This window comes from Labeo rohita, chromosome 17 (genome assembly GCF_022985175.1).
Source record: "Labeo rohita strain BAU-BD-2019 chromosome 17, IGBB_LRoh.1.0, whole genome shotgun sequence".
Lineage (NCBI taxonomy): Eukaryota > Metazoa > Chordata > Actinopteri > Cypriniformes > Cyprinidae > Labeo > Labeo rohita.
In genome coordinates, this window is record NC_066885.1 from 13,714,427 (window position 1) to 13,740,476 (window position 26,050).

Genomic DNA, 26,050 nt, shown 5'->3' on the forward strand with positions numbered 1-26,050 from the left:
TATATTATCCATGAAGGCATTAATACATGTATAACTACAAAATCCATGAAACCAGGAAATGTTTCAAATCTGACAAACAGATGAGATAAACCTGTTGTAGCTGCCAAAAACGTTTGAATCTGTGAGCAGTAGCCTGTATAAAGTAAACAGATATTAACTGCATTTTGTGAAATGAACCACATTCTCAATACAAGAGAGATTTGTGTATAGTAATTGATTTTGAAGTGTTTGATCAGGAGGAACTCACTGTAGTAGCCAGGGCAACAATTGCCATAGTACTGACAGTCGTAGGCACATGAGCAGCTGCCGAAGTAATATCCACAGTTATATATGCAGGACGGAGAATCTAAAAAAGAGAAACATATTAGCAACAAAGGTTTTAAAAATATATATGACTATAAAATCCATCAATAGGTGCATGCACCTGTTGTACTTGGCCATTCAGTTGTTACTGTAGAGCAGTAGCCTGTAATAAGGGAAAAATAAAACTGCATTAAAAATTTCTGGAATCACAGAGGATCATCTATTCAGCACAATAGATATTTGCATCCTTCTCTGTCTTGAAGTGTCTGATCAACTCACTGTCGTAGTCAGAGCAACAGTTGCCATAGTACTGACAGTCGTAGTTGCATGAGCAGCTGCCGAGGTCGTATCCACAGTTATACATGCATGAGGAAGCTAGCAGAGAAAGAAATAAAAAAAAAGAAATCAGAAAAGCAGTTATATTAGCAAATGATTAAATGTGCTAACATTCATTGCTGTAATGTGACATACATGTTATTTAGTATAAACCTTTCTTTCTGTATGCCCAACATACTATTTTTTTTATTCATGTCAGCTTTATGACTATATATCATTTCAGTAAAACATAATGTTCCAACAAGAAACTGTTTTCCATAAATTAGATCATTTTCTGTGTTGTCAGTATGATATTCTTACAGGCATGTAATGACATAAAAACTATGCTGTTAGTATTCTGGTGTAATGCTGACCAAACTTCCTCATAAGATGACCTGGTTTATATATGTATAAAATAAAATATATAAAATATGATATTAACCGTATATTATCTAACAGATAGATAGATAGATAGATAGATAGATAGATAGATAGATAAAATGTTAAAGGATATTTACCTGTTGTCCAATACCATCCCACAGTGGTTTTTGCTGTAATATGAAAAACAGACATTAGACTTAATGTAATGTAAAGCCTATCTATGTGCAATGTATTAAATGTTTTTTAAGTCAATAATTACAAAGTCAACTCAAGCAGTTGTTTTCCACAAATTGTCAGGTTTTCAAAGGATTTTCCATTGACAGTAAATTATATTCTTACCCTGAAAAGCAGTTAGAAGCAGAAAGAGAAGGATGTTTAGAGCTTCCATCTTTCTCTTCTGATCAAGTTTGTCTTCAAACTTTCAGTTATCACTTATATAGTCCAAACCAGCCTAAGATAGATTTCCTTATGACACATTAATATCCTGGAGCATTTGATGGAAAAAACCTATAAAGCAGCATAACTGTGGAAAAGACACAGCTGGATGTGTTTTAAAACCCTTTTCTTTATAAATTTATGGACTTTACTTGTTGACACAGTTGTTTGAGATAGCCTAATGATCATAAATTGCAGTGGTGAAAGTATAGGCAAATTAAATATTTGCACACATATTCCATTTAATTTAATTAGTACTGAAATCTCATTGATGTTTCCCATTCCTTATGGCATTTGGATTAGGGAATATCAAAATATGTAATTTGTGTGCAGATATTTTCCTTATCAAAACTTGTGAGTTGTGAGAATGAGGAGTTCATCAGGATACACATAAAAGTTGACATACACAGAGTAAATGAAAAATGCATAGGTGTTCTTAATTTTTTTTTACAGTGTCATCATTTACTCACACTAAGCATGGACACTCACTGGAGTATAATACAACTGGGTCTTATAAACAAATGTATTTTGCATCTATAGCATCTTTCTAAAACCCAAGGTCACTTTAAAAATCCAAGGTTTAAGACTATCAGTTTTTAGAAAATAAAATATATAAATTAGTGAGGAAAAAAGTAAAACACATAAAACAACTTAGACTTTTACTCAGTGAGAAAAACAGTTTCAGTTTTGTTCACAGTTTTGTGCACCTCATAAAAGTTTATACAACCATAGACACCGGTAAAAAAAATGCATTTGGCAAGAACATAATTGTATAAGGATGGAAAACACACAGCTGACTATGTTGTAAAATAGATCCTGTTGTCAACTGACTGATAAAGTCTGGTGCAAATTTGCATAGACGATGTGGCCAAAATGACCTACTATAGCTGCACTTCCCTAAGTGCTCAGACCTATTTAAACCTATTTTTGTGTTTATAATTAAATACTGATTTTCCTGTAGGGCTGTTAGATCTAAGACAGAGTGTCAGCACATAAATGTTTTGATTACTGTGTATATTGTGTACATCATATGTGACCCTGGACCACAAAACCAGCCTTAAGTCGCTGGGGTTTATTTGTAGCAATAGCCAAAAAAAAAAAAAAAAAAAAAAAAAAAAAAAAACATTGTGTGGGTCAAAATTATTGATTTTTCTTTAATGGCAAAAATCATTAGGAAATTAAGTGAAGATCATGTTCTATGAAGATATTTTGTAAAATTCCTACTGTAAATGTATGAAAACTTAATTTTTGATTAGTTAGTCATATACATTGTTAAGAACATTATTTGAAGAACTTTAAAGGCAATTTTCTCAATATTTTGATTTTTTGTACCCTCAGATTCCTGACAAACGATACATCAACGGAAAGCTTATTTCTTCAGCTTTTATATGATGTAAATCTCAACTTTGAAAAAATGACCCTTATGACTGGTTTTGTGATCCATGGTCACATATTATACAGTTTGGAAACACTTATGATTTTGTTATGCTTTCCTGTTCATATTTTTCTCCTAATTGTATCTATCCAAAATGGCTTTTGCATTTAATGCATGTGTACCTATAAATGTGTTAACAAAGATCAATCTACACTATTATTTGAGACAGAATTGTTTTTATTTATTTATTGCAGATTGATTGGCCCATGTGTTAAGAATCTGTGTATTAATAGCATTTAACATCAATAAATAAATAAATAAACGAAATAGTTTTGTTTTTACATTTGTCTTGATTATAGAGGGTTAATAAACACTGAGGAGCCATATGAGACACAAACATAAAATAAAACAATACTACATAAATATTATAAGAAATTTTGTTTAATTTATTTTTGGGGCTAATATACTATCATTGCTAGTTTTATTAGAGTAACTAGGCGATTTTTTTTTTTTTTCTAATGAGTATTTGTTTTTTTCCTAATAAAACTATTTGCCTTATTACGTGGGCCACGTACCTGACCAGGACAAATATATAAATACTACTATTTTAAAAGTGCCTATGTGAAAGAATGAAAATGAGAGAACCGAAAGAGAAAAAAAATTAACCTGACGCAGTGACGTATACGGCCACTTCCGCTCCTGCAGGAAAAACACTCGTGAAGTTTGTGAACGGGGACACGAGCAGGAGATGGGCTGAACCGAACCACTTCGGCGATAATAAAGCGAGTGAGTAGCTTGAGAAATGACCCTTATTAGTACATCTGTCTCTGTGTGAGTGTGTTTATGGATATGGAGTTATGTAAAAGTGTAAACACGGATCCTGCTGTAGATTCAAGGCAGGATTAAATGGAGACAGGGCGAGGTTGGGCTTTTCCGCGCTGTTGCTAACTGACAGACGTGGATTTTAGACACATCATCCTTGTAATATAATAACAGTGTTTATCCAAATAGAAATAATATATCAGGGATCATATTTATCATGTAGAATTCGACTGTAACTGTGAGCATGCTTCCATCGCCATAATAGTAATATCATTAAAATCACATCGTAAATGTCGATCTGTTTAAGCATGGACAGATTTGAGTCTCATGTATGTGTTGATGGGTTGATTGTCAGTCTTCGTTCTGTCTAATCTCATCTGGCTTTTCTGATTTTTCTTTTTTAAACAGTAGGTTTACATTTACTTTATCGTTTAAAGACGGCAGTTTATGTAAACCCTTGTAAAAGTGAACATTCTTTCAGTTTGTGTATATGCACGTAAGTTAGCATGATAAAAAAGTCTGGATATAAAAGATAAGGGTACCCTCACTCATTGAAAACCTAGGTCTTTTTTTGAAACTAAAATTTGCATAGCGAATCTATGTATTTGCTTGTCAATTTATTTTATCTTTTTAAATCCTTATCTTGTGACCACAAACAGCTGAAAACATTTTTAGGAATTGGGTAGAAGAACTCAACTATTTAAATTAACCACTGTGGCAACATCTCTGTTGTTGTACTGCATTATGGTTTTGTGTTATTATCAGCGTTGTTTTTGGCTTGCCTTTACCACAGACCAACCAATGGCCACCTGACCTAAAATGTGTTGAAATGTTGCGTAACAGCATGTCATTGTTTGAGGACATCACTTTTTGTTGGTGTGTTTGTAAACGGGCATGATGAATGGATCGGTCAGCAAACATTTGGGTTTGGTTTTACGGCACATTGACCACATCCAACGTGATCTATCACTTAAACTTTCCATGATCATGGTTTTGCAGATAGAGCTGTTGTTACATGTTTTAGTTGACATGCAGAGTTGTTTGTTTAATGCATTAATTTTACATTTGAGAGAAGCATTCTTTAATTTCAACATATTTTTGCTAGCTTACTCTAGTCTACATTTGTTTCCACTATGTTGGTGAAGTTTATCCAATGGTTAGTTATGATAAACAGCAAAATAAAGGAACGAATGAGGGAGCGACCAATATTTTTCTTGTGCATGTCCCTGAGATTTTGGTTTAATACAGATCTGTTACAGATGTGCATGTCTAAATACACATTGGTATGTTCATGTCAGGGTTATTATTGTATACTAAGACAAGTTTGTGAACAAATACAAATTATTAATGGAAACTAGAAAACCAAAGTGAAACAAAGCTAAGAAGAAACCTCGTAAGATTTTGCTTTTTTTTAGCAACAGTGTTAGTTCCTGATTCCTTTACTATAATTGGTACAACAATAACTGAAATATGAAATAGATGAAAATTCTGTCATCAGTTACTCAACTTCATGTTGTTCCAAACCCATAAGATGTTCCTTCTGTCTTTGAAACACAAATGAAGATATTTTAATGAAATCTTAAAGGTTTTTGTCCATCCACTATAAGTCTGTTCCATCAAAATGTTTGACATCATAAAGTTCAAAACTGTTTAATCCAAGCCTTATGAATAGAGTTTTTATTTATTTTTTTTTTATGCATTTTTTTATGATTGAAAGTAGACATCACAGAAGATTGTAGAAAAACAAAAGAAATATACACAAAACCAAAGACAAACATACGGACAAACATGCAATGTGTTGTGCAACAATACTCCTTCTAATACATGTAAGAAAAGGTTTGTATAAACAAATAATAATAACAGCAGTAGGAGTAGTGGTAATAATAATAATAATAATCATATAATATATGCAACTCCAGTTTGTACACACTGCTAATATTGATAAAAAAAGAAAAATATATGTAAAGAAAAAGGAGAGAGAAAGAAATATTTTTTGCCATTTGAATATATGTAAAATTCGAAGTATAGTAAATAATTGTTTTTTTTTTTGTTGTTGTTTTTTACACCATTTCCATTCTGAAAATATAGCTTATACTAAAAAAAATATAATAATAATAATAGTGAATAGAGTTTTTCTGATCGCTTTAACATTTGGTTGGATGGACTTTTAATAGAGGGACAGAACTAGATTTTATTAAAAATATTGTCACTTAAGTTTCGACATTAAAAAGTCTTTGGGTTTGGAATGACATGGTGACAGGTAATTGTGAAGATAACTGATGACAAAATTTTCGTTTTGTGGATGAACTAACCCTTTAAGTATTTAAAATGTTTAAAAATGTTAAACTATAATAACCTTAATGTGTATGCACGTTTGCATTTGCTGAAACTAGCTCAAGGGCAATAGCTTGGTACAACTTTGGTTCAAAACAAATGTGTGAGGTGCATGTGCTTGTCTGTTTTGCCTGAATCGCTGCACAAATATGCCAACCTTTGGTTTATAACAATATGAGCGAATTAGGTCGCAGTGAGTATGTCTTGTGCCGTGCACATGCAAACACACAGTCTGGGTTAAGGTGGTGTTTCATGTGCCTTATCTTTGACGTTGATCTTTGTCAGTGAAATGGCAGATTTGTTTTCTAATCAGGGATTCAAAGAAGGATATGTGCATGCAAACCAACCTGAACTTGTGTAGCAAGTGTCTTCCTGTGTGTGTGTGTGTGTTACAGCACAACATATAACATAAACAAATTAAGCTCAACATGTAATTCTAACCTTGTTACACACACACACACACACGCCTAAGATCTAGAGATAAGGAGTTTGGCCTCACAACTTCTTTGTGTGTGTGTTAATGTGGTTGGTCTAGTCTAAAACAAAATGAATCCTGTCTAGAACATGACCAGACCTGTCTTGGAGACTATCTGCCCAATCTAAAATGAAAATCAGGAGGAGAGCGAGAATAAGGGATCTGAATCCTCACCAGCTGTTACCCTGCTTTTGCCGGCTCTGATAAGCAGTGCATCAGCAGATAACAGCTCAGAATGAGATATCTGTGTGCTTTTGTTCAAACTCGAATGCTCTATATGTCATGTTTTGATTTTGACGGTACAGGCCTGCATACTCTGAGACTTAGAAGAACAGGGCTCTCTCTAGAACCTGTGAGCATTCCAGAACACAAGGCTGATTCTGTGCTCTGGAACCCAGGGCGGGGTTGAACAGCGCTTCATGCTAATTGGTCAAGTGACTCATGGTCATTGTTGCCTCTGCAGGGCGATGACACAGCAGGCCTTGTCTTCCTTCACAGCCTTTGTCTGTTTATGACTTACACTCATGCCATTAATGCCCCGGCCCTCGGAATACAAGAGGAGAATGGTTGATTTATTCTTGGTTTTGCCATTCCGACACGTTATGTGCCATGTTCACGTGTTGTCAGAATGTTACATAATACAGCTTGAGAATGCATGTTGCAAAATGTGTATTTATTCACACTAAATTTGATCAGAAGTACAAAAAACGGTAATATTGTGAAATATTATTGCAATTCAAAATGCCTTGATTTCTGTTTTATTGTATTTTAAAATTTTGTTATTTTCTTTTGATGGCAAAGCTGAATATTTCATTCTAATGTGCTGATTTGGTGCTTTGGGTTTTTTTTTTTTTTTTGTAAACTATGGTTAGCTTTTTTTTTTTCAGGATTCTTTGATGCATAGAATGTTATTTTGATTCATTTAATACCTCCTTGAGGAATTTATTTCTTAAAAAAAAAAAAAAAAATCTTACTGATGCATTGTGAATTATGAACTACTGCTTATACACTACCAGTCAAAAGTTTTTAAACAGTAAGATGTTTTTTTAAAGAAGTCTCTTCTGCTTACCAAGCCTGCATTTATTTGATCCAGTGTACAGCAAAAACAGTAAAATGTTTAAATATTTTCACTATTTAAAATAACTGTTTTCTATTTGAATATATTTTAAAATGTAATTTATTCCTGAAATACAGCTCAGTACATTTTTTTTTTTTCAGGATTCTTTGCTAAATAGAAAGTTCAGAAGAACAGCAATTATTTGAAATAGAAATTAAACATTAGAAATGTCTTTATCATCTTTTGATCAATTTAAAGCATCCTTACTAAATAAAAGTATTAATTTCTATCATTTTTCCCCCCCAAAAAAAAAAAATTATACTGCATCCAAGCTTTTGAATGGTAGTGTAAAATGGTACAAAAACTTTTTTTCAGATAAATGCTGAAAATGTGCTCAACTACTTTAAATATTGATAGTAATAATTAATTAATTAATTAATTATAATAAAAAATGTTTCTTGAACAGCAAAACAGCATATTAGAATAATTTCTGAAGGATCATGTGACACTGAAAACTGGAGTAATGATGCTGAAAATTTAGCTTTGATCTAGGGATGCACCGATACCGATACTGGTATCGGTATCGGGCCCGATACTGAGCTCCTGTACTCGTACTCGTACTCGTACTCGTACTCGTTAAAATGCCCCGATACCAAAGGCCGATACCACACAGCATGTGACAAGTGCTTATTCAGGCAAAGAAACACCGACAACAGAACAACAGACAGCAGAATGGAGTCATTAGAGATTAAGGATGTCTACGAAGTATATGTATGCAAATAACATAATGTTAAACATTCAGTATCAACGCTTGTATAGCTGGTGTGCGCGAGCTGAGATGCACAGCTTATCGAGTTAAGATCCCGCCGTCACATCACTGGAAAGTTTGTAGTTTGGTCGGATATGTCAAAAACAAGTAAGTAAAGCAATGCACAGATTATTTAACTGGAGAGAGAGAGAGAGGGAGAGAGAGGGAAAGAGAGGGAGAGGGAGAGCGACAGAGAAGAGAGAGAGCGCACTTTTGTTGCGTGATCTTTATTGATGTTCGCATATTTAGCACACGCATCTTTTGGATTAAAACAAATTCGTAAATATGAAACAAAAATTATAGAGGCATTCACTATAAACATCATTCATTTTCAACCTTAAGCCATTATTTGAGTCTCTTTAGATTATAGCCCAAATAGCAGCATGTTTCAGATTAAAAAAACGCGACTAATATTTCTGAAAATATCAGAGTTAGGAGATTCATAATGAGTGGTTCCCTGCATTATTACAACAAAACTCATGATTACAGTACTAAGCCGCTGCAATGGAGCAGTTTAATGCAATTAAATTAAAGATGATGTACCATAGAGCAAAAAAGAAAAAAAAAAAACAGTGAAAGTAACAAAACACATTTTAATGGGCATAATTAAGTGTAAAAAAAAAAAATAACTAAGGGATATATAGTCAAACTAAAATTATTCAGACACCAGCTATACACCACCTAATTTTTGATATATATATATATATATATATATATAGGACACAGTTTATGATAATGTGATATGTAAAATAATGTGATAAATAAAAATTAACCAGCTAATACATATTCTTTTAGTTTCTGTACCCAATATTTTACAAATTTACTGGCAAATTTTAAAATATCGGAATCAGCAAGTACCAAAAATAAAAGTATCGGTATCGGGTAGGGCTGTGCAAATAATCGCATGCGATTATGATGCGCATCTCTTCAGTAATGCCGGTTCCGTGATTAGTCGTAAATTTCCATCACGTGCAGTCAGACGCATTCATTATGGAGCGGCACTCACTACAAAGAGCCGAAATTCACTGACAAGCCGCGCAATATTGCGTTCATTATCGCCTGCGACCGGCATTAACCGGCATTACTGAAGAGATGCGCATCATAATCGCATGCGATTATTTACACAGCCCTAGTATCGGGCGAGTACTGGAAGTGGTATCGGTGCATCCCTTCTTTGATCATAGGAATAATTATTTTAAATAGTAAAAATATTTTACAATATTACTGTGTTTTGGATCAAACAAATCGCTTGGTGAACAAAAATTAATTACTAAAAATTATAAAAATCTTTCTGTTCAGAAACGTAGTAGTGTAGTACCAGTAAATTTTAATATAATATATATATATATATATATATTATTGTTGTAAATATTATTATATTTTTTTATTGTTGTTGTTTTAAATTGCAATTTTTCTTTCTCCCAAAATCTAATTGTCTTATTCTTACACAACCTTTTTTTTGTTTTGTTTTTGTTTGGTCATTTACCATGGTTATATTTTTTTTGTTCTTCCTCTGAATAGAAAACAAAAACTACTAGACTAATGTAATCTATGGTCTTGTCAGTTACTAATTCAACACAGCTCTGTGATTCACATCCTGTGCTGAAGACTTTGACACACCAGAGAAAGAAAATATTATTCAACTAAAGGGGCACAAGAAAGAGGAGAAAGGAAGAGAGAGGGGTCATCGAGGAAAGGGGGGGGGATTTTTACGACCGCATAACGGCATCAGCTCATTTACTGTTAGTCTGACTAACTGCTTTCTCTCTTCCCAATCTTTGCATCCTATCCCACGCTCCTCCCTTTCCATCTCCGTCTCTGTCTTCAGCAGTTACTGATATCAGAGAGAGGGGGAATGAGTAGTGTGAAGAGAGGGGGACATGCCTTACGTGGACCGGCAGAACCGCATCTGCGGTTTCCTGGACATCGAAGAATTGGAGAACAGCGGCAAGTTCCTGCGGCGGTATTTCATCCTGGACACGCAGCAGGGTAGTCTGGTCTGGTACATGGACAACCCACAGGTATGATCTGACTGAAGTCTAAATGCATACTGGGTAATGTATTTCCGATTCACTATTTGAGATATTGTTTCTTGGTCGTTTAGAACCTGCCTGTAGGTGCCAAACACGTGGGTTCTCTCAGTCTCACCTACATATCCAAGGTAAGCTGCCACCTTTTCACACACAAAACACTTTTCACACATTCTGGCATGTCTGCGTCATTGCTTTTTTGAGAAATTGCTATAACACTCCCTTTCTTGTCATAGGTCAGTGATGCCACAAAGCAGAGGCCAAAAGCGGAATACTGCTTTGGTAAGCCTTTCTCACATCTACACTCACTTTTACTTCACACTCATTCTGGTTTCAAATGATCATATTTCTTATAATTTTATTATTCTTTAATATAAGTGGGTGTTTTTATAATGTTATGATGCTTTAGATGTAGTTTAATTATAAAAGTGTAAGCCTGTATTTCAAGTTTTATTTTTTTCCATAACTAGTATATACATTTACGTATTTTTTTAATTGCTTGGAAATGAGAAAACAGACAAAAATTTGTAATATTTTATTTATATAGCACTTTCATGTTATTCTGAAGATCTCATATAGTATGAACAGGTCTTGAGAGTTGCAGCTCAAGCCTCAGTTCTTGACTGAAGGTTTTGTGGTTTGAATCCTGGCTAGGTGCTATACAGAAAGCGTTTGGTTTTAGGTAGTGTTTTTACTGTAAGCATTGCTTTTGTACTTTTGCGATGGTGCTCCACCTAACATCTGCTATTCTATTTCACACACGCTTAAAGTTGATTTTGAGCCCATACTCGTTTTCACAGCTTATACGCGCAAACTTTTGTGTTGCTTTGCATGTACGGTTACTGCAGTGCACATGGTAACCTTCTGCACAACATGAGTGGAAACAGGAAACGGTGGTCTGGTCACTTGATAGATGTGTGTACGTGTGCAGATGTGCTTCTAAAATCTTGCTCTTTGCAGGATGCTTCTGTAGTAATCTGAACTTCATACTGAAGCGTTTATGAAATCTGGTTTATTGGTGTAGTTCTTCAAAAATAACCACCAGTACTGTCTTCTTACCAGTCCTTCTAACAGTTGGTTTTATCCAGTTCAGTCACTTATTATTGATGTTTTATTTCTATATCTTCTTCCAAGCTCATATGACTATATTTCTTTCATGAAACACAAATCAAAGAAACAAAGCAAAATCTGTGGCTGGGACACTCTAAAATGACAAAAACTTCTTTTGGGACATATGAATCAGTTGATTCAGTTCACTAAACCAGTCTGATCTGGTTCTCGGGTTCAACTCACTCAGTTATCCAGTTGCAACAGCTCACTTGAGTTATGGCTTATCAGTGATTTCTGACTTTTATTTAGGTTTGAATTGCAAAAAAACACAAAGCAGTCATTTTGAAAATGTCTTTGTCAGGAAAATATTACATAAACACCTAGAAATGCACAATATCAGCAAAATTTGAACCATACGAGGGCAATGATATAACTTGCATGTGTAAGAAATATTGGTAGAAGGCAAACTTTTCAGTACAGCTGTGCATAATGAACACTGCATATGCACAATGGAGTTTATTGTGATGCAGTGAATTCTAGCATTCGCCTTTTCATCCCAGAAAACCACTGAAAGTCACTGAATTAATCACGAAAAATTGAGTTGAGCTTCATTTTGCTGTAGCCTTTTAGTCTGAAATTGATTTGCGCTGCTTTATTGACTGGGCATGAGCAGATAATCCATAAAGTCAGCTGCCTATAAAACATGCTATCTGTGGGCTTTTAGGATTTATGGGCATTTTAAAAATACACTGAGACCTTCTTTCTGATACACTGATATTTCTCAGAACTACTCAGCAAAATTAGAGTTATGGCTGTTGTGTTATGGAAAATGGGGTTAAGCTCTTTCTCTCTGTCTGTGTGCAGTCATCAATGCAGGAATGAGGAAATTCTTTCTGCAGGCTAATGATCAGCAGGATCTTGTGGAATGGGTCAACGCGCTCAATAATGCAACCAAAATCACAGTGAGTACACACACAAAATGCACAAGTGTGAGCATGCACGTGCATCTATATCCATTTATAACCCTATAGAGAAATTTACCACCCTAAAATTTCAGAATTTCATTTTTACACAATTAAACTAATAAATAATAAAACAAATTGTGTATTGTAATCAATAACATATTTATCAGAATTATTATGAAGTGGGATTACAAAATCAAAAGGAATAATTGAAAGTGTGCTGCCCTTATTCTCATGGCTGTAAATAATTTGACTTTTTTGCAGTTAAAGTGTACTGTAATATAATTTAATTACGTCAGAATAAAGGCAGTACACAAGTAAAACTACCGTAATGCTTAAAAAAAGATTTTTATGCTTAGCAGAGATGCATTTGTTTGATCAAAAATAAAGTAAAAGCAAATATAAAAACAAACTGTTTTAATATATTTTAATATTTTATTTAATCTGTGGTGAAGTTGAATTTTCAGCAGCCATTACTGTGTTTAGTCTCACATGATCCTTCAGAAATTATTCTAATATGCTGATTTGGCTCAAGAAAGATTTATTATTAACATTAACAACTTAGTGCTGCTTAATATTTTTGTCAAAACTGTGATATATGTATTTTTTCAAGATTTTTTGATGAATACATAGTCAAAAAACAGCATTTATTAGATTTTTTTCGTAACAGTGTAACAGTTTTTTGTGTCCTTGTTGGATATAAATATATATATAAAAAAGGGAGATCATTTTTGAACAACAGTGTTTATTCACCTTTGTATTCTGTTTTTATTGCATGCAAATATGTGACACTGGACCATGAAACCAGTCTTAAATAGCACGGGTATATTTGTAGCAATAGCCAAAAGTATGAGTCAAAATGATAGATTTTTCATTTATAAAAAATCATTAGTATATTAAGTAAAGATCATGTTCTATGAAGATATTTAGTAAATTTCCTACTGTAAATATATTAAAAGTTATCCTTAAGTCCTGGATTGTTTGCATTAGCTATCTAGCTATTAAAAAAGCTCACATGCTAATATGATATCCCATATAGGAACATTTAAAGAAACAATGAAAGCATTCAGCAAGTTCATTCAGTCAGTGTCAGTGGTTCTGTCAACACTACAGACTTGTTCACTTGCAGGTAAATTCTAGTTCGTATTCTCTGGCAGTTTATCTATTAAAGGTAATCCAAACATTAAAGTTCAAGCAGTTTACAAGCAAATTACAGTAAGAAAACACATCCTCACAATTAAACATTAAGTTTCCTTATTGGAGTCTTCTTACTCTAAGTACATTTGCAGGCAAATGCATATGTACATACGCGCGGGAAGTTGAAAGTTTCTCCAAAAAAAAAAAAAAAAAAAAAAAACCTTATCCTGTTTAAGCTCTGCGTTCCTCATCCTGATGGCGTTTTCCGTGTGTGAGTCACTTGGCTGACTAATGGGAAGTTGTATTGTTTGAACGACCCTCACCTCTGCGTCATCAGCGCTTCAGAATGCCTTCACATACACACACGCACGCACACGTACCCTACAATGTCTCTGTCTCGCTTCTACACTTTTGCACTCTCTCTGTGTCACTAATATATCACACTTCCACATGCAATGGCAGGAAGGGCTCTCACTGTAGGCCAGACACTCTTGGAGCGTGGGCTGATGGATTGAAGGGCTACACAATAAGCCGTTGTTGAGTTATCCTGTGAGTCTCACAATTGATGGTTAATTCGTCTGTGCTCCATTCACGTTTTTTCCCTCCGTCTTTTTGTTGCATTGCCTTTCATTTTTTTTAGTCTTTTGCTGCTGCTATGATTTTCCTCATCCTTGAAAACGCCCTTTCACTCATTCCCTGTCATTTTCTCTTTTTTTTTTGTCTCTCCCAGGTTCCCAAGTCCTCTGATGCTGTTCACTCTGAGAGTCAGAAGCAGGCTTCAAACGGAAATAAGAAACAGGTTCCATACAAGACCGAGATCATTGCAGGAGTGGCTGTCGTCACACAGACTCAGGTATTCTCACTCATATAGGCTTAAACGCAAATTGACTAGGGCTGTCATGATTATATCAGAAATTATACCAATATCAGAAATTTAAAGGTTATCTGTAACTGTTTTAAGACCACCTCAAAAACTGATATGCTATATATTAGTACTTTTGTTTTTTTAGTTTCCAGAAAACCGTGCTTTTACACAAGGAGTTTTAACCAGTATTTTGCAGACATTTCATGAAGACCCTAAAGAATCATACCAACTTGCTGAAAATGGGCATCCAATGTCCCCCTGCAAAGCTACAGTACTGTTAAAAGTTTTAGGCACTTGTGTAAAAAATGCTGTAAAATGAGGATGCTGTTAAAAATAATGTCATAAATAGATTTTCTTTATCAGTTAACTTCTATTAACTAAATTAAATCAATATTTGGTGTGACCATCCTTTGCATTTAAAGGAGCTTTTGCCCTACGTGCCATAGGTGCTTTTGCAAGTAGCTTTGCAGGTAGGTTTCTTAAAACATCTGAGAGAGACGTTGCCACAGTTGTTGTGGATTTAGTCTGTCTCAGTTTGTTTTGTCATTCCAGACAGACTAGATGATGATGGTGATGAGATCAGATCTCTGTGTGTAGCACTGGCTGTTGTCAGACTCCTTGTGAAAACAAAAATCTCACTGGATTATTACAATTAAAGGCAAAATGAATGTTTGGAAATGTAAACTGATATTTCCTACTAACAAACTGCAGCAAAAGATAGAAATAACTGACTTAAAACCATTTTTAGCTGATGAAAATACTATTCTTATCCTTTCTTATAAGAATAGTGTTCTTATCCTTTTGGCCACCACTGTATAATAATAACAATACATCAGTACAGTATAATTATATGATTAAATGTTAATATTAACAAATAAATTGTAAAACAATGACATGTAATTTTAACACCACATCAGAAAAACTTATGCTGTTGATATATATATATATATATATTTATATTTATATTTATATTTATATTTATATATATTTATATTTATATATATATATTTATATATTTATATATTTATTTATTTTTATTTATTTATTTATTTTTTATTTGAATACACATAAATCGTGTTAAAAAAATACATAAAAAATAATAATAATAATAAGTTGTTATAAATATTAACAAAATCAAATGAAAACAATGGCCTCCCAGTACTTCTCAAGTAAGCAGTTGTATTGACATAATGAACAAAGAAATAAAACCCTGTGCCTAGTTTTGAATTTGTGTGTTTTGCTTTTTTGTTTGTTTGTTTGTTTGTTTTTATATGTCTGATTTTTCCTTTTCCCCTCTTTCAGCAGGATGGAGATGTGGGACACAGTGTTGCAGTAGAGAAGGTGGGCTTGAGAAAGGCTCAAAACCATCCGCCATATTTGCACACCAGAGCAGGACAGGATCAGGCCATAATTAAAGCAGGATACTGCGTCAAACAGGGGGCTCTTGTGAGTCTAAAATACTTTTTAAAACTGGGTCTTGTGGAACCAGTTTTGTGTATTTGAAAATGCCAAAAGAAATATAATATTTTGAATATAATTTGAGAAACGTAAGAAACTGGGCTACTACTGGAGAAAATTGATTACAGGTTGCTCTTTTCCTCTTAGATGAAGAACTGGAAAAGGAGATACTTTGTTCTGGAGCAGAACTCAATGAGTTACTTCAAGTCTGATCTGGTATGTTGTGTATTTATTCTAGACACATGCAGCAGTTACATCTAATCTTTTGTGTTAAATGTTGCTCAGTGCCTTATACGATTAAATTTTAGGATGAATTGCTACTTTTTCATGTTGTGTTGATCTTGACATGTACGCTAAATTGTACTAGCATATTTATTTATTGAAGGAATAGGCCTTTCTTCTGGCTTTAGTCTGCTGTTTAATGAAAGAAAGAATATGAATTGAAGAGTTATTTTCTTTTGCATTTGGGTTTTTCTTTTTTTTAATCTGAACAAAAGATAAAGCAAATACCAGTGCTCTGTCTCAACATGAACAGTGCTATACCTGAGAAATTCCCAGGCAGCTGCCAGTTGTGTGTTATTCAATTGCATTATGTACATGTGTGTCTGGCTGTTAGAGGATAGAACTTAGTTAGGTGGTTCTTGGCCAGAGTATGCTGTAAAGTGTCACTCCATGCCAATAGATTTGGTTCTGTTAGACTTATTTGTCTTTCTCTCACTTAATTTCTCCTTCAGGAGAAGGAGCCTTTGCGGATTATTCTTCTAAAGGAGGTCAATAAGGTGCAGGAGTGCAAACACAGGTACAAATATCTGCCGATCATATGCTTTGAAATCTTGTTTGATTGAACATTACTATGAATATGGATCCTTCTGTATGGGTCAAAATTATCGATTTGAGCAATTTTTTCTCCACCGTTTAAAATATAACTTAAAATAACTTAAAAATGTATTTTTTTAATGTCACATTAGAAATCATTCATATATTCAGATGTATGCTTCATAAACATGTCTTAGTATTATGAATGCTGGAAACATTTTTGGTTTGTTGCTTAAAGGGGTCATCGGATACAAAGTTCACTTTTACATGTTGTTTGAACATGTTGTTTAATGTGTGTTGGCAGTGTATGTATGCATTTACCCTATAATGATAAAAATCCATGGAGTGGTTTTTAATTAATCTGTAAAAATAATATTCCCTTTTCAAATCAAGACATTCTCAGATGCCTGTCAAACCGGTCCCACGATAGTTGATTGACATTACCTCAGACCGCCTTAAATCAGCTGTAACAATCCAACCTCCATTGTTTCGATGCCGGAGCAGGCATGTAAATTAGACAAGAATATCTGCGATTGAGGTGTTGTATTGCTGGATGTAATAATGAACATAGTGGTTGTCATTTACTCCCGACATCTGAGCCGCTGAAGATGCAGTGGGTTACTTTTGTTTGTGAAGGGCATGCGCCTCCCGATAAATGCGTCTATGTTCACGCAAATCATTCATGATCCAGCTTCACTTACAGCAGAAGTGAGTATAAGGGTTTTTTATGAATCTTTGCGATCGCCTTTCCTAATAAAGTGCTAGTTAGCAAGTTTAGCGGCTAAACGCGGCTAAAATAAACAGGCTCGTCACTCCACAAAGAGTGGAGAGGGGCGGGGCGAGCAGAGCTCATTAACATTTAAAGCAACCTCGACCAGAACAGGATGATTTTTGCAGAGCTGATTTTGGCAAGGTAAAAAAGGTGTCATTTACACTACCATTGGGAAATTTTAACTAAAGCATGTTATAGACTCTAAAAAATCATATCAACTTGTGGAAAATGGGCATCCAATGACCTCTTTAATATTTTTGTGGAAACCTTGATATATATATATTTCTTCCAGAATTCTTTCAGGATTTAGCTATTTTTTTTGTAACATTGTAAATATCTTTTCATTCATTTTTGATCAGTTTATTGCATTGTTGCTGATTAAAAGTTTTTTTCTTTCTTTCAAAACACTTATTACCCCCTAACTTTTGAAGGGTAGTGTATATTTAGATTTGCAGGTTTGTATTTATAGCTATAGATTTAATATGCAAGTTAATCTCTTCCTCTTTCACTTTCAGTGAAATAATGATGCGAGACAACCTCTTTGAAGTCGTCACAACCTCCAGAACATTTTTTGTCCAGGTGAGAAGTCTTGTTAAGCGTCAGCATGCACTGACAATTCAAAGATATCAAGATCTAATAAAAAAGGTGGCTGAAATGTATTTCTGTCTTTTGAGAATATAATTATTACTGTACTGTATGTAGGTTTGACACAGTAGCTCAGAACCTTACAGACATAAGTAGGCTCAGATCTTGAGCATTTCTAACTTTTATAGCATCTCTTTGTTTAAAATATGTAAAAACATTCAATCCTTTTCTACCATTCTGTTTCAGGCTGATAGTCCAGAGGAGATGCACAGCTGGATCAAGGCTATTTCAGGAGCCATTGTGGCTCAGAGGGGCCCAGGCCGGTCCGCAGCCTCTGTATGTACACGCACACCTACACACACACACGATTTCAAAAGCAGGTAGTCACTCTGCCTCTGAGCAGAACAATGGAGCATGTATTCATGAGTCAAGCCGAGAACACGTGGAGAGTGTGTGAATTTTTTCCAAAAAAATCCCTCAAGATTTTATCTGCTTATATATCATTTAATCATGTGCCTTTTTCTTTCTCTGTCTCACATGCACATATGCACGTACGTACAAACACACGAGTGAATAATAATATGACTGCAGTGGTTTGGGTTTAAGATTGGTAATGGCTCAGAAGTGTTATTACACTCTGGAATCAGAGAGTATGCTCAGTATGTGTGGGCCACAATCTGTTCGTTTCATACTTTTTCTCCCATTCCCCTCTGAACCTAGTGACCCCAAAAATATGTGGACACTTCAGTCACACGTAATGTATAAAGGTCATATATATATTTTGTAGAATTACAATTCAAGTAGCATTTATTGAAGCACGTTTGTGCTAAACGTTTACGTTTAAATGGAACTAGCAACAAATCTTTTACTGTGTTTTGACATTGAAGTTAAACGGATTATTGAAAAATCTAAAAATGTAGGGTGGATGCTTGGTTCTGTTTATTGGTTGCTGAATGGATGAAGGCATATCTGAATGAGAGCTCACAGTCATTTATAAGGAAAGGGCAGCATTTAAGTGGACTAAATGATTAGCAAAGTCAAGCATTATCAGAAAGAAGTCTTCTGTTTCACTGGAAGATCAGCATTTTAATTAGAAATTACTAGTTTGAAAAAACTTAAAAAATGAATCATGGATAATTATAATAATCATAAACAATAAAATGCATTTATAAACTTGATAGGGTGAATTTCCATTTCAAGCCAACTTTAAAGGAGAAGTTCACTTTCAGAGTGAGAATTTCCTGATAATTTACTCACCCCAAGTGATCCAAGATGTTCATGTTTTTCTTTCTTCAGTCGAAAGGAATCTTTTTTGAGGAAAACATTCCAGGATTTTTCAATGGTGACCAACATGTTGAAGGTCCAAACTGCAGTTTCAGTGCAGCTTCAAAGGACTCTACATGATCCCAGCCAAAGAAATAAGGGTCTTATCTAGTGAAACAATCTGTCGTTTTCTGAGAAAAATACAAATTTCTATACTTTTTATCCACAAATGCTCATCTTGCACTAGCTCAACTTCATGCATTACGTATGCAGAAATGTCACACATGCATGATGTAGGCAGAAATGTCCCGGTGTTTTCAAAGTAAATGTGCAAAGAAAGTTAAAAGCACTTTACAAAAAAAGGTAAAACAATGATGTTGGACAGGCGAAGAACTAACTGTGTATCGCGAAGCTAGTGCGAGATGAGCATTTGTGGTTAAAAAGTATATATTTTTAACTTTTTTTTTAAGAAAATGACAGGTCATTTCGCTAGATAAGACTCTTATTCCTCGGTTGGGATCGTTTAGAGCCCTTTGAAGCTGCATTGAAACTGCAATTTGGACCTTCAACCTGCTGATCCCCATTAAAGTCCACTATATGGAGAAAAATCCTGGAATGTTTTCCTCAAAAAACTTTATTTCTTTGGGACTGAAGACAGACAGACATGAACATCTTGGATGACACAGTGGTGAGTAAATTATCAGGAAATTTTCATTCTGGATGTATTGTTCCAAATCAAAGATGTTTTTATTAATAGAATTTTTTTGTTTGTTTGTTTGTTTGTTTGTTTTGCTTGCAGACCACTTGGTTTGATATTTTGTTTATATATGTAAATGCAATGAAATTTGTACATGAAGTGTCCAAATACTCTTTGGGGCGCCTGTATCTCTTTCTCCCTTTCTTCCTCTAATGTAGCTTTGCACTGTTGTTTCAGATGCGTCAGGCCAGAAGGCATTCGAGCCCCTGTATTCAGAGATACACACCACGTGTCACTCAAGGCAGCACGTATGTGAGCTCCGCCCCTTTGATCCGCCCCTTGTTTCCTCTTCCTCGCTTTGCTTTAGAGGAGTCGCTAACGCACATACGCACGCGGACGTACTCACATAGCTTAATCTTTTCCACTTCGCTTTTCCAGAATAACTTGACACACATACGCACACCTAACAGTTCAAATGCAGAAATAAACTTATTCAACAGTTCATTCCAGAAATACATTCAGTTTTTCGCTGACATTGTTTTCCCGCTAATTCTACCTTTGTTTTGTTCTCATCTGTTTCTTCTCAACCCTGTGGCTCCCTCATTTGAACTAACGGTTAATATTGACGCACTTCTCCATTTCTAATGCTTCAGCCTCTCTGCCAGCCCACTGCAGTCTCCTGTTACACACCCAAAATGCATGTTTCACACATTTCAGTTACTCATCTGTATTTATTCTTTATTGTTGTAACATTCATTGGTGCAACATGGTTTATTTATTGCTTATTTTAACCGTCCTAAATGATGATCCAAACTGGTAATTACTGATTAAAATAAATACATAACCTTATTCATAGCACGTTTTGCTTCCTTTATGTGATATTTATTAGTGAAAAAGCATATTACATGAGAAAATACAACTTTACTATATCCTTAGGAAATTGATTGAATATTTTTTTTTTAACTTTAAACCTTTAAAACTTTCAGTTGTCTTATCTATACCATTATATCTTTTTCTTATTTTATATATATTTTTATATTATTTTAAGTTATAAACACCCAACTTAAGCATATTAATGCGTTATGTAGTTTACACATTTCCAAACCAAAAAAATTTTGCACTGTTTTGAATAAAGTGTAGGTTTGTGTGTGTGTATGAGTTTTTATGATGAGGTTATGTGTGCTTTAGTGTTTGAGAGTTGCATTTTGGTGTCTGTATTTTATACAAGTCATCCGTACTTCTCAGTACTGACTTGGAGTAAGCTTTTAGTCTTGTGAGGTAAACTCTTAAGTCTCAGACATCAGGTCCTCAATCACTGCTGTTATTAGATTAGACATGTCTGTGCTTTCTCACAAGATTAAGTAAAATGTTTTGTACAGTCTAAAGCAATGACTAAGACTTTTTTCTGCTGTGTTACAGTTCTCAAACTGATGATAATATTTTTTAAATCTGTGGATTAATTGGTTACTCTAAACACAGAATGCAGTTCTAATCCTGTCTCAGTATTTGTTTTCTTTTTCTTACTTCCATTCTTATATTCATTCTGTCATTCAACTGTTTCTGTCTCTCACTTTCCAACTAGGGCTGGGCAATGTAGCTTTAAAATAATTCTTCATTTTTTTTTTTTTTTTTTTAAGCTTTGATATTTAATATGCATCTTTCTTATTTTTCTCAAATAGAAACTTAAAGGTCATTTTATTTGTTTAAAAAGTATTTATTATTTTATTTTTTTATTTTTTTATTAGAGCAACAATAATTGGCACAAAATGGCCATAGCTGTAAATTCAGAATATTACTAAAGATATATTATTGAGTAGTTTTGAAACTAAATGTACTATGAAGAACTGTAAACATCCATTTATATGTAATGTTTTCCACACTGTTTTAACTAATTAAACACAAGGAAGAATATTTGTTTTGATTATTTTTATTATTTTTTGATTTATATGCATCAGCATTGCAGTCCATCCATAGTAATAAACAACATTGTTTACCTACATGAACTACAGTTCAAATGTTTTTAGTTTTAACTTAATTAGAATTTTTTAATGTGTTTGAAAGAAGTCTTTTATGCTCACCAAAATGTTGCATGATCCTTCAGAAATCATTCAAATATGCCGTTTTGCCGTTTTTTTTTTGTTTTTTTTTTAATCTCAGTTTTTATTATCAGCGTTAAAAACAATTGTGCTCCATAATAGTTTTGTGGTAGCAGTGATACTTTTTTTCAGGATTCTTTAATTAATAGAAATGTAAGAAAAAATATAGGAACAGCTGAAACCAAACATACACAGAAATCACACTCTGCCTGCTAGTAATAATCTGTAAATAAGGTGTATATATATATATATATATATATATATATATATATATATATATATATATAGGATAAAATATATATTTCATTTTAAAAATCATTTCATAATATACATCTCTGAATAACAATGTATGTACAGCCAGCTAATGAAGGCTTTATAAACTGGGTCTGTGTAAAAGGTGTTTTATTGTGTGTAAACTGATTTTGAGTACTGCGCACATGGCATTGCTCAAAGATGATAGACACATCATATGGATCACGTGGAATATCTATGACTTGAGTGACAAAAGGCTGTGAAGGAAAGCGTGTGCAGAAAGTCCTTATGTAGAGATGGTCTGGCCGTGTTTTATCCAAGTGACTAGGGCTGCCCGCGACTAAAGATGTTTCTGGTCGACTAGTAATCGTTCATTTTAAGCATTAGTCGACTATTAGTCGCACGCTTGTTTAATAACCCATATAAATCATAATGAGCCTGTAATTGCCTACATAGCCTAATAAGCTCTCAAGCGCACACAAAAAAAAGCTTGCCACAGTGCACCGGCAAGATATAATAACTATGAATGTGTCAGGGAAAAACAGCAAGGAGACTGCATTAACATTTTAATAATTTATTGATAAAATTCTTTTTTTCGGCTTAAGACTCGTCATCTCAGCAGTAGCGATGCGCCTGGATGTTTCATACGGATTGGATAATCTGAGAATATTTGTTTTTCATTTGAACTGGTTCATTTAGAAAAGTAGACATTTCGCTCTCTATAGATATGTTTTCATGTCTGTAAGGCAAGTATACACAGAGTTTCAAAGTTTTGCGCTGAAGTTCACAGAGACCAAGGCGGCAGAAAGCGCATCCTGTTTGCTTTAATTATTTTACAAAAGCGCAATGTTTCGTCGTTTTATCTGTATGACCAAAAATGGAGTATTTTAAGAGGAAGTGTCTCCACCAACACCTCCATCTATCATGTAATGAGCGTGCTACTATTTAGCTTCCACACTCTGCACAGACACTCGAATAGTACGCTTTTTTCTAGGTTAACATTAGATCTACCATGTAAAGTTGCTGCTACTACATCTTTTAGATGAAAAGCCATATTTGAGGTTGATGAATGATAGGTGAGCGTTTGGATGTCCTGCCCGGTTTACTATATTTCTACATAGACCCATCGTTAATGATCTGTCCGTCACGTGGAAATTTTGTTTCTGTGACTAATAACATTTTGGTCAACTAACAGTTGGTCGACTATTAGAGGGCAGCCCCAATGATTAACCTCATGCACATTGCCACTCATTTAGAAAGAGGTTAAGAACAAATGCGTGTGCGTATGCACGTGTTGTGAATTAGGCAGAACGTTTTCGTGAGAAAAAGGTATATGTATATAAATATGAATAATCTATGCAATTATCAGTGAGTGAGACACCTTGGTTTTAGGAATCTTACTGACCCAATGAAAGCACATTTCCAGATCTTTCTTGGTTTTTATTGCCAGCAAAATCATTGCAAACATAAAATGAATATGCTCTATCATTCAGTCCAGCTTCTACCTCTCTCTACTTCTCACGTTCTCTCTCATGTTGTGTTTTCCAGTGAGTGGGACAGCTGGGCTCTCTGAGTACTAACACTTCTGATCTGGTGCTCTGCTGGCTCTGGTCTCTGGTACTTCTCATCTTCTACTGCTACTGCTAAGCTCGTCTAAAACTTCTAATACGTTTCTTGGATGTTCTCACTCACAGCTGAGACAGCTTTCGATCATTACCGCACTGCATCGATCTTAACGCTTTCCTAAAAACACTTCATCCAGACCAGAACTTACACAGATGTGCTTTCTCCCTCGTTCTTCCCATTTAGGAGTTCATTGTTGGCGGCTCCTGTTTCTACCGCCAGCACACGAGTCACGGCATCTGGACGCCCAGCCCTGCCGTGTCAGCAAACTCAGAATGCCGTGGTCCCACGCGGCCTGGCATGGGACAGCGAGCACTTCATGAGCCTGCTGCCCCTGCCCCGCCCACACGCCCGCCTGTCACTACAAGAGACCCGCCTCTCCAAGTGACTCACGAATCGCCGTGGCGGCGACGTAGCAGCTTTGGAATGTGTGACGCTCCTTTGCCCCAACTTGATCTGGATAATGCAGATCTTCCTGTCAGCGAGGTCTGATGCTTTTACCTTAAACTTTTACCCGTTAAGATGTGTGTGCCGAGTTTAGGTGATGGAAGGATCGTTGGAGGATAGATGACCAGCCGTTCGGATGCAAACTGATTTGACCTGTTGACCAAATTCTGAACTTTAAAACAGGTTATGTCAGATAAAAGAGCTTCATTCACGTCCGTGTAGATAAGGAACACTACCACAATGATTCAGACACCAAAGATTCTTTTCAGGTACCTTGAAAAGTGCTGAAAAAGAGAAAAAAAAATGAGGAATATGGATTATATATCACCTAAACGAAACTTTTTTTTTCTGTGACTGTCAGAGGAAGTGGAGATTTGCGCTATCCCATGGATTGGAGGTTGGAAAAGCCTGTTTGAGTGCTTGTGATTACTTTTAATATCCAGAAAAATCCCCTTCACTGAGCATTACAGAACATACTTCATTTTTCCTGTTTTTTTCTGTACAGTTTCCTATTTTTAAAAATTCTTCTATGTGCTGTTAATGTGACTAATTGATCCTGTGGACTAAGCTGGGGTTTATTTTGACTGACATCTTTTATCCACTCTTATACATATGGGTGAATTCTTGTAGCTGTAATACTGTTGTTTGTCTTTTGCTCCGCTAAATGATGAATCAAATCCGTAGTTTATTTAATAACTCAATGGGTTGGATACAGTAAAGCCCAAGTAGAATGATGCTAAATAATCTGCCCACATCCCTGTCATTTTCTGCCATTCTGGATATGACTGTACTTGTCTGGTCATATGAGTGAGAGTTTGCTGTTGAGTTGTTCATTTAGTTCTTTGTGAGTTGTTGGGATTTGAGTATGACTACTATGATGAAATGCTTTTCAGTGTATGTTTATTTTTACATTTGCACTGATTCATTTTTGCCCTTTGTCTAAAAAAAGTGCCTGTGTCTTTTTTTCCCTTAAAGGTCCGGCAGTTTTAACCCTCAAATTTTTTTTTTTTTTTTTTTTTTTTGTCTTGTTTTGTGCTGTAACCGTTTTAATCTTGTTTGTTTATATTATTTATTATAAGAAAAAGCAATAAACCAAGTCTGAATTTATGTTGTTGGTTTTAAATATCACATTTTAGCTTTCTATGCAATGAATTGACATGTAAAATGTTTTGGTATCTTTTTTTTGTTCTTTATTTCATCTGTTCTCTGTTGCCCTCTGTTGCCCTCTGTTGGACATGTAAAGCTACTGTTGAATTGCTAAATCATTTTATTGCTCATTGCGGCTTTGAAAACACCTGTTAAACTGCTGTAAATAGCTGTAGGCATGACTTGTTAATTGTAATACTATTCAAATTGATTGGGTAATTTGACCAAACTATCAAAACTGTTGTTCTTGGCTCTATAACATGTCTAGTTGTCAAAATACAGGCATGGTTTTGCATGTCCTGTGCGTTTTGTCCCTTTTAAATATGCAGTGACTTCACTAAGACTGTCATATTAAGGAGATGATGTCACCTACTATTAGACCATGACAGAAATGGCATCAGCTGGAATCAAGATTGTCTCTTGTTGTCAAGATTTCACAAGGCCTTTGGGAAAAGGTAGAGCTCTGCAGTCAGAATAACCGTTTTAGAAGGGTGGTTCACCAAAAATTAAAATTTTATCATTATTTACTTTCCCTCATGTCGTTCC

The 26,050-nt window shown here is 34.7% G+C and overlaps 2 protein-coding genes across 7 annotated transcripts; one reads left to right on the forward strand and one right to left on the reverse strand.

Annotated features, from left to right (window-relative positions):
- Positions 1–19: 19 nt before the first annotated feature.
- LOC127179631 (uridylate-specific endoribonuclease-like) lies at positions 20–1,457 on the reverse strand. Its single transcript, XM_051133293.1, has 7 exons — positions 1,339–1,457; positions 1,137–1,169; positions 583–678; positions 425–466; positions 248–346; positions 105–133; positions 20–34 (listed from the first exon to the last, which is right to left on the reverse strand). Exons 1-7 carry the CDS (start codon positions 1,385–1,387, stop codon positions 20–22), a joined length of 363 nt encoding a protein of 120 aa, XP_050989250.1. The 5' UTR covers positions 1,388–1,457.
- A 2,037-nt stretch (positions 1,458–3,494) lies between these two features.
- Positions 3,495–25,465, forward strand: plekha1a (pleckstrin homology domain containing, family A (phosphoinositide binding specific) member 1a). 6 transcript variants are annotated; one of them, XM_051133417.1, is made up of 13 exons: positions 3,495–3,595; positions 10,134–10,326; positions 10,410–10,466; positions 10,572–10,617; positions 12,250–12,347; positions 14,215–14,337; positions 15,652–15,795; positions 15,955–16,023; positions 16,542–16,606; positions 17,911–17,974; positions 18,227–18,316; positions 20,178–20,248; positions 24,098–25,465. In XM_051133417.1, the coding sequence occupies exons 2-13, from the start codon at positions 10,186–10,188 to the stop codon at positions 24,297–24,299; spliced, it is 1,170 nt and encodes a 389-aa protein (XP_050989374.1). In that variant the 5' UTR covers positions 3,495–3,595; positions 10,134–10,185; the 3' UTR covers positions 24,300–25,465. The 6 variants fall into 6 exon arrangements, with proteins under 6 accessions (XP_050989374.1, XP_050989375.1, XP_050989371.1 ...); XM_051133418.1 differs by having other exon boundaries at positions 15,655–15,795; XM_051133414.1 differs by lacking the exon at positions 20,178–20,248.
- Positions 25,466–26,050: the final 585 nt, after the last annotated feature.

Excerpts from the sequence above, each read along its gene's own strand:
- LOC127179631 (XM_051133293.1), bottom strand. The coding sequence starts at position 1,387 with ATGGAAGCTCTAAACATCCTTCTCTTTCTGCTTCTAACTGCTTTTCAG. Across the intron at positions 1,170-1,338 it reads GCTTCTAACTGCTTTTCAGG|CAAAAACCACTGTGGGATGG; the intron begins GTAAGAATATAA and ends TTCATATTACAG. Across the intron at positions 134-247 it reads TTGTTGCCCTGGCTACTACA|GCTACTGCTCACAGATTCAA; the intron begins GTGAGTTCCTCC and ends TACTTTATACAG.
- plekha1a (XM_051133414.1), top strand. The coding sequence starts at position 10,186 with ATGCCTTACGTGGACCGGCAGAACCGCATCTGCGGTTTCCTGGACATC. Across the intron at positions 10,467-10,571 it reads GTCTCACCTACATATCCAAG|GTCAGTGATGCCACAAAGCA; the intron begins GTAAGCTGCCAC and ends TTCTTGTCATAG. Across the intron at positions 10,618-12,249 it reads AAAAGCGGAATACTGCTTTG|TCATCAATGCAGGAATGAGG; the intron begins GTAAGCCTTTCT and ends GTCTGTGTGCAG.